Source organism: Cydia strobilella, chromosome Z, assembly GCF_947568885.1.
Source record: "Cydia strobilella chromosome Z, ilCydStro3.1, whole genome shotgun sequence".
NCBI classification, from domain to species: Eukaryota; Metazoa; Arthropoda; class Insecta; order Lepidoptera; family Tortricidae; genus Cydia; species Cydia strobilella.
In genome coordinates, this window is record NC_086068.1 from 29023776 (window position 1) to 29039906 (window position 16131).

Sequence of the window (16131 nt, forward strand, 5' to 3'; positions counted from 1 at the left end):
CTGACGCATAGTTTCCGAGATATAATCGAAAAACCGAAAAATTGAACCTTCAAACCCCCTTCTCCCCCCAGCACCAGGGTTACGGCCGGGGACTTTTGATAAGTTCATCTCCCAAATAACTAGTCCAAACAAAGCTACGAAGTTAAAAATTGTGTTCCAAGCACTTCCCTCTATACCTTTTTTGGGCATTTATTTCCTGGCCTATTACGCAACATTTTGGGTTCCCGTCAATTTCTGACGCAAGCGGAACGAGGGAGACAGCTAAAATAATCTACCAAAAACCAAAGCCTAACGGACATTCATGGCGTTGAACCACGACAAGAGCAGGTCGAAAGATAGTTATATTGGATATCAAAGTCGGAGTTGTCGTAACAAACATGCCATATTCTATAAAAGCCCACCATGCACAGATCCATTACTTTTTTTTAACTAAAAGAAATTTAATTAAAACCAAAAGGTCCCGGGTATGTCCTTAAACTACGTCCAAAAGAGAGGTATGGGCACTGTCAATGACATCTCGCTTTGTGTGGTAGGGCACTACAGGACAGCGGATGTCATTCCAGATCTAGAGCAGAGCCCAACTGGGGAGGTACCTCCACCTTACAGAAAACCGCAGCCAAATAACACTAGACCCTACTAATAGTGTTGTGTTCCTGCCGGTGAGTAAGGTTGCCAGAGCTCGAGGGAGAGGAGTGTTAGAGTCGGCAATGCGCATGTAACTCCTCTGGAGTTGCAGGCGTACATAGGCTATAGAGACTGCTTAACATCAGGCGGGTCGTATGCTTGTTTGCCACCGACGTAGTATAAAAAAAATATAAAAAAATTGTTACACTCTGCCCAGATGTTTGCTTGAATATCACATCAGCACAATTCATGGCAAGTAACCATTTGATTAGACAAAATTGGCGCTGTCCAGAGTGCGCGAATGTAACTCGTAGATGACGCGGTGACGAAACACCTGTTGGATCGCAATTATCAACTACAAATAATGACACCATAATGTCGATTGATTTAATGGACGGTGAAGGCGATATATCGGGCAATACACAATATGTGTAACAGGAAAAACACCTTAATATGGATAGTCTGAGTCAATTATTAAACAAAAAGCTACAGGAAAACAATCACACCTTAATTTCGAGCTTAAATAATACTATTAAGTCAGAAATAAACAGAGCGATTAACGACTTCAAAAGGGAATTCACACTAAAAATAACAGATAAATTCAGAGCAGGAGACAACCAGAATAAAAATAGTCAATTTAAACAAACAAATCGGTATACTCGAAGTAAATAACCAAAACTTAAAATTACAATTAGAGAAATTAGAAGAGCGCTTGACCTTGACCTCGTGCGGAAGGACGGACACAGGAGTCAGCAACAATATTGACAACAGTAACAGGAAAATTGTACTTTACGGGCTTGAAGAACATTACCATGAGACATCATACGACTTATATGACCGTGTTTCAAATTTGTTATACGATATACTTGGAGTACATGTTGATCCATACATTGAAGACATACACAGAGTTGGAAAAAAAGGACACCGACGCCCACTTGTTATAGAATTCATTAGTAGAAGGGTATCGAATTATTTGTTACAAAACTATAACTATTTTAAAAATACTGGCATTTCTATTCTTAATTACATGGACCAAAAATCACTCGAAGAAAGAAGACACTTGAAAGAAACAATGATAAATGCGCGGAAATTGGGCAAACACGCTGTATTAAGAGGAAATAAGTTAGTAATAAACGGCCGTGAATACATTCCCCAAGGTACGTGTTCCCAGCCTACGAATAATAATATCATGAACTCGGAGACACCTACCACTTCTGACCGACAATCGCAAAATATAGATAATATGATTAATATGACATCTTCCTCAATCATAAACAAAAACAATTCTGATCTAAAACAGCATAACCCCATTCATACTACACCTATACAAGAAAACAGCTCAACTTTTTTTCGAAAATAATAACTTCAGAGATATTAAAATACTATTCCAGAACATACAAAGCCTGAAAAATAAGCCACATATATTGGAAGCATTTGTTCACAACAGCGATTTTCTAGTTGTATGTCTAACTGAGACGTGGATATCACAGAACCAAAAGGACCTCATTGAAATCGGCGGCTATGAGTTTGCATCGACGTATTATCGACAGGAGCGGCGCGGAGGCGGTGTGGCGATTCTGACAAAAAAAGGACTGGACTATTGTGAGAGGACGGATATAAAGGAATTGTCTCAAGAATATATAACAGAATTATGTGCAATAGAAATACCTGAATATAATGTTTTAATAGCAAATTTATATAGAGCTGATAGGAATATTAATGTATTCTTTGATATTTTAGCCAAACTATTGTCTACAATTAAATTAAAGGAGCCAAAAATGCGACTTATTATTGGCGAAGATTTAAATATAAATATAGCTATAAATTCATTCACATCACAACAACTCTTAAATGAAATGTTGTCATGCAACCTACACCAAATAGTTGACAAACCAACTCGAGAAAATAGCATATCTTCCACTTGTATTGACCTAGTTTTCACAAATAAATCAGATTACGAAATAATAGTCACAGAAAACGGACTTTCGGACCATAAAAGCGTTATTTATACCTATCAAATTGAAAAAATAAAATCAGTAAAAAAATTACGTTATATTCAAAAGAGGTTGTTCAATCATAATAATATGGAAAGTTTTAGATTAGGAATTAAAAACATCGAATTTAATGACATATTTTCCTCTAGTAGCGATATAAACAGTAATTATAACATATTTCATACTACATTACAAGAAAACTTGAACAACCACATTCCTATAAAACAAATAAATATAAAACCTATAAATAATAATAAAACCTGGCTAACGAGTGGACTCCGCCGAGCTTGTAAAAATAAGCGGCTTCTAAGGATCTTAACTAACCACACAAAAAGTGAGGTGATAAGAAATTATTACAAAAAATATAAAATATTCTTAAAAATGCATAATTACTTCAAAAAAACTAAACTATATAAAAATAATGCGCCGGTCAAAAAACAAAATAAAATCAATGTGGAGTATAATTAAAAATACAACAAATAACAATACTCAGCGCCATAAAAACATATCACTAAAAATTGGAGATTATATATTAGAATCACCCCAAGATGTTGTCAACACGCTTAATGAGTATTTCGCAGCGGTCGGTGAGTCACCGCCGGCCGGCTGCACCGGCGCGAGCGCACCGACTCGACTGGCCGCTCGGTTATCATCCCTACTACTAACTCAAACTCAATATTTATTATACTCAAGTTACTGAACGCGAAATAAAAAAACGTAATACAACAACTGAAGAATAAAGTAAGCTACGGCATAGACGAGATCCCACCGAAACTAATAAAAATATGTATATTGGAATTAATTACACCGTTAACCCTTTTAATAAATCAGTCTCTTAGAGAAGGAGTATTTCCAGATTTGCTAAAAATATCGAAAATAATACCGATCCTTAAGCCTGAAGGTGACAGTAAAAACCCGTGCCAATACAGACCTATAGCCCTCTTGCCAACTATATCTAAAATAAAAAACTGTAATAGATGTCATATATTAAAGAAAAAGTGACGTAGGCCTCCAGTGGTGAAGGCCGGATTCGAACCGGCGTCTTTAGCTATCGCGGCTAACGCCATGAACCCGTAGGCCACCCCGCCACGGCGGTGCCCGTCCGAATTTCTCGACTATATGCCATCTTAGTAAGACTAGGCGTCTTTGACCAGCTCTAAGGGCAAGCAGTGCGCGCTTGCACCTCCTAAACGAACTCCTTACGGATTTACGTTATAGCGAGAGAGACTGGTGCTGCCATCTATGAACAAGTTTGGGAACAAATCAAATTATTTTATTAAATATTTTGATGTTTTTTTTTTTTAAAGTAGGCACACTACTATATATACCTAAATTAAAAACTGTAATAGATGTCATATATTAAAGAAAAAGTGACGAAGCCCTCCAGTGGTGAAGGCCGGATTCGAACCGGCGTCTTTTGCTATCGCGGCTAACGCCATGAACCCCTAGGCCACCCCGCCACGTTTAAAAAAAAAACAAATCAAAATATTTAATAAAATAATTTGATTTGTTCCCAAACTTGTTCATAGATGGCAGCACCAGTCTCTCTCGCTACAACGTAAATCCGTAAGGAGTTCGTTTAGGAGGTGCAAGCGCGCATTGCTTGCCCTTAGAGCTGGTCAAAGACGCCTAGTCTTACTAAGATGGCATATAGTCGAGAAATTCGGACGGGCACCGCCGTGGCGGGGTGACCTAGGGGTTCATGGCGTTAGCCGCGATAGCTAAAGATGCCGGTTCGAATCCGGCGTTCACCACTGGAGGGCTTCGTCACTTTTTCTTTAATATACATATGACATCTATTACAGTTTTTAATTTATATATTTTGTGCTAGTGTGACTACTTTAAAAAAATAATAATAAAATAATTTGATTTGTTCCCAAACTTGTTTATATCTAAAATATCTGAAAAGGTGATGTCGAACCGTGTTTATAATTTTTTCGAAAAGTACTCAATACTCGATAGTAACCAATATGGGTTTAGAACCAATCGCTCTACTGTATATGCAATATTTAGTTACATACATGAAACCCTAAACTACATAAATGATAAAATGTACGGGGTGGGGCTAATGCTACATATGACCAAAGCCTACGACCGCGTATCACACGAAATCTTGCTAAAAAAACTGTACGGCATGGGAATCCGCGAAGTCGCACACAAGTGGTTTAAATCATATCTAGAAAACCGCACACAGTATGTACAGCTCCATAATGTTGATAACAGTACAGGAAAAACGCATATAATCACTTCGCAAATGGAGCATACCTCATGCTCCATACCTCAGGGGAGTGTGATCGGCTGTCTGTTGTTTTTAGCATACATCAACGACTTACCTAAAATTATTAATACGATGTGCGTTATGTTTGCAGACGACGTTTCAATATTATTAAGTTGTGCTGATGGTGCGGAATGCAACACGCGCCTGCTAGAAACCATTAACAAAGTCACCACCTGGCTACATGAACACAATTTAGACATTAACCTAACAAAAACAAAAGTAATTCATTTTAAACCTACTCAGAAGAAACCCTTGCACTTGCACTTAGATATCAACGATAGTCGAATTGAAGAAGTCAGTGAATTTAAATTACTAGGCATAAAATTGGACTCTGGCATTAACTGGAAATCGCACATCCAAAATATTAAATCAAAACTTGCAAAGTTTGTATATGCACTTAGTGTCTTAAAAATAAATACCAATTTGGAATCTGCGATGACGGCGTATTATGTGTACGCGCACGCCTGGCTTAGTTACGGCGTAGTCCTGTGGGGTGCGAGCACTGATGCTCACCAACTATTTGTTATGCAAAAAAAGTGTTTTCGCATTCTGACCAATACACGCATTCTAAATAGTTGTCGGCGGCATTTTACAGACCTTAAAATATTAACACTACCTTCTATGTATATCATGGAGGCGGCAGTATTTGTCAAGAACTACCCATATTTATTTAACGGATCGGAAGTATTCAAACCTGAGTAGACGAAAAAATCAAATTATCTTACCGCCTAGCAAGCTTGCCATAGTTAAAAATTCCCTTCTATCGATGTGTCCAAATAATGAATAAAATCCCCGAAACTATTAAACAATTAAGCGACATCAAGTTATTTAAAAATAAATTAAGGAAGATACTTGTCGAGAAAGGTTATTATACCATAGATAAATTTTTTGAGGATCAATATTTAGCGAACATGACATAATATACTGAATTAGAATGAATTTATTATTATTATTATTATTATTTTTCTAATATAAAACAAATTGACATGCACGACTTATATAATTATAAAACAACCTATCAAATTGCTCTTATGTTTAAATTAAATTTAAACCTAGTGTTGCATGATAATTGTAATTTATTTAGTTATTAAGTTTAGTTGTTAAGTAACATGTCCTATATTGTATGCTCTAGCAGGGTATCTTGTACCTACTAAAACTAAAATGTAAGACCTTAATGTACTGATGAACATGATAACAATGGATTAAATAAATAATGAATAACGTTTCGCTTTACGAATCATGTATAATTGCTGTTTACATAGTAAGTCTTTTTTTGTCTAATATCGTCTTTTTCATAAACCATAATTTTTTTGTTAGTTTTGTCCAAAATCGTTATTGTTACTCGGGAGGATTGGGTAAATTTTGTCCAAATCATATGCTTCACGTATAGCTCCCAGGACGAAATGTGTACCTTATTAAAGCACTAATTAAACACGTGTAATTTTTAAATAAAAATATGGTACCAAAAAAAGCGGCTAAGTAAAGTTGTACCCATAATTAACGATACGGTCTTTATGTAATGTATGAAATCTTTAGTAATTTAAATTTTATTTTCTCTTATTTACCTACTCATAATGCATGTAAATTATAAGATGTAATGTTTTGAAAAGATGTGTCCCGCCGAGTTTGTTGCCGGTCCCAAATTGGGATACCCTCCTTCAATTGTGGGGGGATTTAAATCTTCTCGAGGCAGAGGTGTAGGGTTAGAGCCGGCGTAGCTTTATTTGACGTTCATAAGCGCATTGTAATATGCCTACTCAATTGAAAAATAAACTATCTTTATCTCTTATCGTTACAGGAGTGAAGAAATCTTATTTGAGGCTGACAGTGAAAACGATAGCGATACAATGACGCCTCCAACGCAAATAAATGAAAATGCTACCAACGAAAAGCCGGAGATCCAGGTCCAGCGTCAGCGTTCTGATGCATCAACAAGCTCTGACAAATTTAGTAAGATACTTGTATTTTTCCGTTATTAAAACAAAACCAACATGAAGAGCTTGTAATATGTCTGTTGATGTAACTGTACATGGTTTTAATTATGTAGGAGTCGCATAAACTTCTAAGACGTGTTTAATGAACATTTGTTGAAACAGCTTGGCAGCGCTCGGGCGCGGTGTCCGCCGACAGCAGCCCGCCGCCGCGTGCGCCGTCCACGGGAACGTCCGCGGCGGCCACTCCGACAGATCTGAGCGCACCATATTCTCGTTACAGGTTTCTTTATATACATGTTTCTATACAGAATAAGTTTAAGGTTATTGAGCAATTAAAAACACAATAGTACATTATTGTCGAGGACTGGAAGTAGCTACTTGCTGGCTGAGGATTCGTTTTAAACGGACGACCTTGGGAGTCCGTTTAATTGAATCCGAAGCCAGCAAGTAGCCTTCCAGCCGAGTCATATATAGTGCTTTTCTCAAAAATGGTGCAAGAAAAAAAAAAATAGTAGTCAAATATCAATTTTATTAAAAATAAACACTAGAAATTTATTGAAATTTAAATGTCATGTTGGTACAATTATTAAAAGTCAGATTCACAGACTTTCCGGGAAGACTGATATTAGTTGTTTGAATTTCTGCCTGAGTATTTGTTATCGATGTTGGCGGAGTTGTATCATGACAGGAGGCAGGCTGACTAGACGATGGAAAGTTGGCGCCAGACGTGGATTGCTGAACGAAATGCTTAGATGTATTAGGTTGCTGTGAACTTATTGGAAATGAATTTTCTGTGTTCAGGCCGTGTTTGGAGGTTGATGGCTGGTTGTGAGCATCATTGTACTGAATATTTTTGTTGATTTGATTATTTATGTCTCTTTTACTTGTTTTAGACTCTTCTATATATCCCTCGGCGACTCTATCAGATTTCCACCCTCCGTGGCGTTTTAGTGATATTAAATTAGCTCCAGAATCAGCTAATAAAGTAGCGGATGTGCGTCGGAAGCAATGACCTGTAAAGCTATCGCTGTTTGGTAAATTGAGGAAGGTAGCGATTTCCTTGGGAAACTTAGACATTTTGTGTCTCCCTAATACTTGGTTATGGCATTTGCCATTTCTGTACTGCAAAAAAAATTTGTCAGAGCTTGTTGAAGCGGGCCGTAATGCTTGGTACTTTTGAATAACTCGAAGATATTCATCCTTCACAACGAAAACTCTATCTATTTTAGTTTTTGTATCCCGTAGTTTAATCCACAGTTCGTTTTCATGACGAGTCACATCTTTCATTGTTAACTTGTATAACTCAATAGAACGGCAAGCGCCATTCACACCTAAGATAAGTGCCACCTGCAACGAAAAATAGTACTTAGGTAAATACTTTGAACTAAAATAATCTTTGATAGTTGTTAGGTATTGGGTAGTTATAAACACTACATGTTGTTAATATGAACGTAAAAGTAGGTTTAATACCTTTGTCACTAGATATATTTGGTCCGAGGCATCATTCAAAAACGTTTCTATATTTTCTGTTGTGAATACTTGAGATTTTTTGCTTTTATATCCATCGGACTTTCGTTTTAGCAAGGCAGTTAAATTTGAGTAACTTTTTATATTAATATTATGCTTTATGTTGACTGTGAATTTCAACATAGAGTATATTGCCCAAAGCGTGGATGGCATTTTAGTTTTCGAAAGTTCGTTGAAATATGCTAAGAATATAGTTTCTGAAAATGAAGACGCGTGCTTTTGTTCTTGCCAGTTCCTAAAGTTTTCGTACGCTTTTAGGTATTTGTATTTCGATTTCTCCGGAAACAAATTATTTATTACTGAATTCGCCTCTTCCTTTAATTGTGGAGGTGTACATTCCATGTCCTCGTCACTTGTACTAGAACTCATTTTCTTCAAATTTTCAGTTTCAAAATATATCTTTACAGACGTTCTTACGTATTTTCACAGAAAAAAGTAAAAACAATTGAAAGTATTTGCTTTGCCGCCTTTTTTTTTTTAATTAAAAAATAGAAGTGTATTTTTCTGCCGAAAATACGCCAACCTATTTGAGACACCTAAATAGTCGCGGTACCAACATTATAATAATAAGTACTGATCATCTGTTTGGCTGTTTAATGGACCTATGCCTTCATTTGATATGGCCATTTCAACTTTTAAAAAGTTTGGAACTCGACAAATAACATGAATCTAGTATAACTGGATCGGTCATGAGGAGTGGGGGAAAATGACCGAACGGGATAGTCTTATGTATTTTTCAGTAGGAGTAGCAGAGAAAGCGCTGTTATTGTTTGTCCTTGTCATAGTTTCACTTTTCCACCGCTGCCACAACCGAGGTTGTGGCAAACAAATAAGTACGTGACATATCATGTTTGTTCGTTGCTTGTTTAATTATCGTTGTTTTGTATGAAATTGTGCTTTCTCTTATGAAATATAGTGATGGTTAGCGTTTTGAATGCTTGAACTTTGATAAAATACTGGTGAATTGTTCTGTAATCGGCTGTAATAGCCGCTCTGAGCAAAAATATGAGATCATAACCTTTCACACGTAAGTACGGTATTTTACACCTTTCTCTTAACGCAATATGTGAGAATAACATCGTAAAATTACGTTACACTCAAAGCAATGTAGAATCAAACGATTTCAATAAAAATATCGCAATTATTTACGCAAATTAACAAAACATTATTTGTAAAATGATCCGCCCAAATTACGTAGGTAGGTAAGAGTCTGAGGTCAGCCATTTTTAAACTTCTTCTTAATTTAGCTGCATAACAATCATGTTAGGGATACCAGATGAAAATATCATAATTTTATGGGTAATTTTGACCTCGAAGTTTTTTCGTACTTCTAATTCCAAAAAATAAATAAACAAATGTTGTGAAGATTAAATGTGGTGTACATTAATTGGTGTGATTGCCATTTGTGATTTCTGTAAATTAAAACCCATAATACATTTTATTTTACGTTTTATTTACTAAACATGTGTAGTTTTGTACCACCTGCGCGAATTATAGGAGGTATTTCATTGTTTATACGCCTAAAAAGAACGGCCCATTGACATTTTATTTAACAATTTTTTAATACCGTGAAACAAGCTAACTTTGCCTCCAGGGTAATCGCCCCAACGTGATATTAAATATTGGGGTAATTTTTACCAATATGGTATCCCCACGTTTATGACGTCATCTATGTTTCTTTTTTTTTTTTTTTTTTTATGAAATAGGAGGCAAACGAGCAGACGGATCACCTGATGGAAAGCGATCCCTATCCCTCGATGTCTATCCCTTACGGGCGCACGCGTATAGCTGGTCTATGTAATGCTAGGTCTATGACAAATAATGAAATTTGTATGCAACATTGCAGTCCCGAAATCGAGACTGCAATGTTTTTAACTTTTTAATTTTTTGATGACCATAAACTACGCACTTCGCGACTTACTTTTTAACCGGCAACGTCGACTTTGCCGTCCATTTTTGAGAAAAGACATTTTCTGTCATATGGATCAAAAGAAAATGAAACTTTAAGGTATTTGCAGAAACTAGTAAGTAAGATAAGACCTCCGAATACGCAAGTGCGACAGAGAGGCATATAACGAAATTTCTGTAGTGGCTTCAAAATCAAACAAAATCATGCTTTGGTCATGGCAGTTTGAGATAAACTGCTATATCAATAAGTGCATATTACATATTTTAATCGCTTCTTACTTTTAGTTTTTGTAAGTTTAATTAATTGTATTGTTCTTATTACAAATTCTAAAACATGACAGACGTATGTAAGTACAAGTATGCACTCTTCTGGAAAAACTTCAGAGAATTTTGTCGCTAAGGGCCACTTGCACCATCCCACTAACCCGGAGTTAACCGGGTAAACCTGGAGTTACCATGCTTACCAGTACAATTTGACATTGGGTTAACGGTTTCAATCAATCAATCGTTTATTTGCACATAAAAACATAGTACAACCGAACCGTACCGTACCAACCGTACAACCGTAGTTTAACCGGTTAACGTCGAGTTAGTGGGATGGTGCTAGTGGCAATAAGAATTATTGCAAGCAGATGAAGTGTTTTCTTGTCACAGATTACTTAGATGGAGCATGCATTTTTGGAGTTTCTTGTCGGTCCCATATTCGATTAAATATAAAAATAGGCATAAAAATGTGGTTTAAGTGGAAAGTGTACGGTCGTTTCTCCATACAAACGTAGTCCCCATTTTCCTCTCTGGATACTGACATTATGGAAACTATTTTTACATAATTTGAGGTATATTAACCCTACGCGTGACTTTTTTCGTAAAAATTAGGAGCTAAAAACAGATTTCATACATTTTTTTAAATGCATATCATGTGGTTGATATACAACAAATTGTGTCAAAATATTTTTAATATGTTAATATCCAGAGAAGAAAATGATGGCTACGATTGTACCTATGAAAATCTGATGAAAATGCAATTGTGCGCGGGTCCTCCACTTTTTTCTTAAAGGTACCTAACCTAACTTTTAAAATGTAAATATTTTTTATTGTGCACCACTACAGGTGGTCGAATCGTTATTAATCTATATCTTCGTGTGTCTCAGGTACTTTTATAAAGATCCTTGTTTTAATTTCAGATGTTTGGCTGGGGGCCCACGCGGACTGCGCCGGCAGTGGTCGCTGGAACGGGGCGACGTGCTCGCGGCCGCTGCCGGGGCGCGCGGCGCGGTGCCGACGACGGAAGCCCGCTCGCCACCCGTTGAGCCACTGGCTCTGTTGGCTCCGGCGGCGCCGCGCGCCACTGCCGCGCGGTACCGCACGCGCCCTGACGCTCCGGGCGCGCTCGTATTGCTTCCTCTTCCGCCCGCACCATCTCTGCCTCCTCCGACCACAGAAGAAGCAGAAACCCCTTACTCGTGTCCACCTTAGGCGACTAGCCTTTGTACCCGCACTGCACTCGTGTCGGAAGATTTTATTCGTCCCGTACTTTGTCGAGTTCGGCTCGATTCTCCATCGACAATAATTTATGTTGGTATTAGTCTACTCTCTCACGACGTTATGTAAACGTATGAATGTAAGCACGTCCCTCTCCCCACGAGGTCTGTTTACTCACCTCCGTTAACTTAGAACGTTCGTTCATAGAGATTTTAACCTAAAGTTGTAATGATTAAGGCATTAGAAGTAGCATGTGTAAAATTATTTTTTTTACAAAAGCACTTGCAACTTAAATTGTGATTTACCTCGGGTGATTTGTGTATTTTTGAAACTTTTCATTATTATAGTAGGTAATAAATATCTTTTATCATATAACGTTGTTTTATTACATGTGATTATCTTAGTCTTCGTAAGCCTACATACATGTACGGTCTACATACCGCACATTGCCATCTCAGCGAAATTACTTACAATTGCGTAAAGCAATAAAATACGAGTCAGTACACGTACACGTTCATCATTAGAATCTATCACGCGTATCCTCATTAGCAATATCATTCATAATATCGCGCTTTTATATTTAAAGTATTTTAGTAACAATAAAGTGTTTATTTACGGCAATATTGTGAGTTATCATTATGTCAAGCAACCAACAGAATACAATTGGTGTATGTGACACTAACAGCCCATACAATACAAAAAAATTGTCAATACAAAAAAAAGGAAATATGTTGCTTCATATAATAAAATCAAGAATCCCTGTATCAAATGTGGATTCTAAAAAAAACAATGAGAAACTATTATCCTTAATTTTTTTATAAAACTAAGATCTTATAGACCGCGGGCCAGGAACAGATTTCTATGACCAATCGCCTCCCGGGCGAAAACTCGTATAGTGGTTAACGGCTATGTATGATGAACCCTCGTGAACGTCAGTTGCTGCTCCGTTGGTGGGTTGAGGAATGGCAGCAAATAAAGTTTATAAAAAAAATTTAGTCATCGCCCCCCGCTTGATACTTTGTCAGATGATAGTTTAGATGCTATTGTGAATAAACAAAATCGTCAGCCGATTGTATCGCTGTGGAAAGACCGTCAGCCGGTCACATGAACATGTAAAAAAGAAAATTCTTTTCAGTCATCGGCGTCATCGCCTCCCGTTTGATACTTTGTCAGATGATAGTTTAGATGCTATTGTTAATAAAACAAATCGTCAGCCGGTTTTATCGCGGCGGAAAGACCGTGTTACGCGTTTCGGTGGCTGCCCTTCCTCAACCCACCAACGGAGCGGCAGCTGACGTTCACGAGGGTTCATCATACATAGCCGTTAACCGCTATACGAGTTTTCGCCCGGGAGGCGATGACTGACGAAATTTGCGCCTGGCTCGCGGTCGAAACTTGACCGGTTTTATCATTTGTTGTTACCTATGCAGTTCCAGTTGTTTAACCGTTACCTCTAGTTGCCTATAGAAATACGGCAAAAACAAAGAAAAATCACGAAACTAGCCGATTATTTCATTTGTTTTTTTTTTGTTTTATGAAAATTACAACTATCTCCCTACCCATTACGTTAACCTGTTACGGTTTTTGAGATAAAGATACACGAATAGGTCGGGAGTGATAAGGGTCCGTTTATCACACTTCTGGTGCGAAAAAAAATCATTAAATCTAAATTTTGAAAAGTTTCTCATGAATTTTGTCTCCAATACGCTCTTAAAATTCCATAAATAGAAGATCGTTTCATTGTTTGCTAATTATTGGTATGGGTATCTATATATCATCTAGGTCCGTGCATGATTGGATGCAAGTGACGAAAATTTTATCAATTCGATGCTAAGTGTCGAATACGTAATGTCGAGTAAGTAAGGATCGAATACCGTTCTCGATAGGTCAAAGACCTCTAGTGAATTCTGCTTTATCACGCAGAAAGGCATTTTCAGAAAAATATGTACGATTTACTTTTTTTCTACTCAGAATTACGGCGACTATCGATGGAAAACCAAAATTTTTTTTACAGGTTTGTGACGCATTTTCACATACCTATGGACAGTCACAAAACTGACTCCTAAATTTTCTATTAAAAAAAAATGGAGAACACTTTTTTATCAATAGTCCGCGTGAATATGAGTAGAAATAATCCAAAAGTTGTGAAATAGTTTTTCGAAAAAAAGGTAACAGATACACTAACAAAAACAGCCCTTGGAAACCTAGTTTGAATATGGATTTTATTGAACGAGAATACGTACTGTAAACAATTCAATTGCCGTAGCGGCTATGCGTGGTAAGACAAAAATGAAATGTGCACTTGTGGTTATTTTGGCTCTCAATGAATATAGGTTTGTACGAATATGAATAGAAACGTACTTACCTAAAGGATGACTCACGGAGCTTCCGGCGCTTACTTTTCTATGACATGACAGGTGATCACGTAATATTTTCCATAGAAAACGAAGCGCCGGAAGCTCCGGCCCGGACACGGCCCGGTCTAACGTGAGTCATCTTTAACCCGTCGTATTCAAGAGGTTAAGATGAGATAGATACTATATTAAAGGTATCAGGCAACTCAGGATCGCTCGATGAAGATATATTTAGATTAGTAAACAAACACTATTAAGTATATTATTTATTGGAAATGGCAAATGACTTAACCCCTCGTATAGAACTTAGATCCGTGCAGTAAATATTGAATTCTAATTTATTTTTAATTAGAGTTCAATACCTACTAACGTCGATCCGCGTTTCGATATGAAAGGGTAACGCTGATATGTAATCTAATGTTATGTACGTATGTCGTCATGTTGTATCTCTTTTTTAACCGACTTCAAGATTTTAAAAGGAGGAGGTTCTCAATTCGGTTTTTTTCAATTGTTTGTTACTCCATAACTCGGTCATTTCTGGACCGATTTTGAAAATTCTTTTTTTGATTGTTAGTATATACATACAGATTCGTCCCGTTTTTGAACGCAGTTCTGATGATGAGATCCATGAGGAATCGAGGGAACTCCTCAAATGTTAAAGGCATAGGTACATATAGTGATTTTACAGTGATTTTAAAAATTTTACAAATCAAGCATTTACATTTAAAAAAGTGACATTTGATGAAGTGGAACTGCTGATGAAGATCAGAACGAAACTCTTCAATGACGCATAGTTCACGTTTGGCGATTTGTCATCTTCGTTATGTTTGTTAAGCAAGTTAGGTTTCAAGACACATTTTTGTCAAGCTCGAGTTTTGATGATGGGATCCATGAGGAACCGAGGGAACTCCTCAAATGTCAAAGGCATACATATATGTAGTGATTTTTGTATTTTTATCAACAATTTAAAAAAGGACATTTTATAGGACAAGCTACAAACAAATGTAAGGCAACATGGCAAGTCATTAATAAAATGAAACAAAATTTTCCAAAAGAGCCGATATCTAACGTAATAAAAGATGATATGGTTGTTACTGAACCTATGAAAATAGCCAATGCATTTAATGATTATTTTGTCGATCAAATACAGTGTAGTAGCCAAAGCACAGACTATCAGACCATAAATATTAATTGTCCCCAGTCCGTATATGTTAGACCAACGACTCCTCATAGTGTAATAAAAACTATAACTACACTGAAGAATACGAATAGTGTAGGTTACGATGAAATCTGCACCAAAGTAGTTAAACATGTATCACATATTATTGCATATCCATTAAGTCACATATAGGTATTAAATATTAGTATTTCTCAAGGAATCTATCCTGATAAACTTAAGCCGACAATTGTAAAGCCCCTCCATAAAAAGGGTGATAAAAAGAACCTAGCGAACTATAGACCTATTGCCCTTGCTACAGTGTTCTCTAAAATCTTTGAGAAAGTTATTTATGAAGCAATATATGGTTTTATAAAAAATATAACATGTTTGCATCAGAACAAAAAGGCTTTCGCAAGCAAAAAACCATTAATATGGCCATATTTCATTTATTGCACCCCATGATAGTAAAAATGGATGAAGGAGAACAAGTATGTGCTATATATGTATATGGACATGACGAAGGCATTTGACTACGTCGATCATTCATCCTTCTCAAGAAGCTCAGTGCCTATGGCATTCGTGGCAATGTATTGAATCTCATGAAATCGTACTTAAGTGGTACACTGAACTGTCACAAATATGTCTTAAATCACAAAGGCAGGTTTGTTACAGGTCCGATAAACGAGATTTAGTGTATGGAGTGCCGCAGGGAAACGTGCTAGGTCCGCTTTTATTCTTGCTGTATATCAATGATCTTCCTCGTCACATTAACTACCCAATGGTACTCTACGCCGACGACAGCACAGTAGTAATTGATTGCAAAGATAGAGACTATGAATATGAAATTAATTACACTTTACATACTATAGTT

The 16131-nt window shown here is 36.8% G+C and overlaps 1 protein-coding gene across 1 annotated transcript in view; it reads left to right on the top strand.

Moving 5' to 3' along the window:
• The window catches only part of LOC134753724 (uncharacterized), a 53767-nt gene extending 41645 nt beyond the window's left edge, over positions 1 to 12122 (top strand). The window contains exons 13-15 of the mRNA XM_063689663.1: positions 6695 to 6846; positions 6993 to 7110; positions 11450 to 12122. Coding sequence (XP_063545733.1) covers positions 6695 to 6846; positions 6993 to 7110; positions 11450 to 11741 — 562 coding nt within the window. The 3' untranslated portion in view covers positions 11742 to 12122. The remainder of the gene's footprint in view (positions 1 to 6694; positions 6847 to 6992; positions 7111 to 11449) is intronic.
• Positions 12123 to 16131: the final 4009 nt, after the last annotated feature.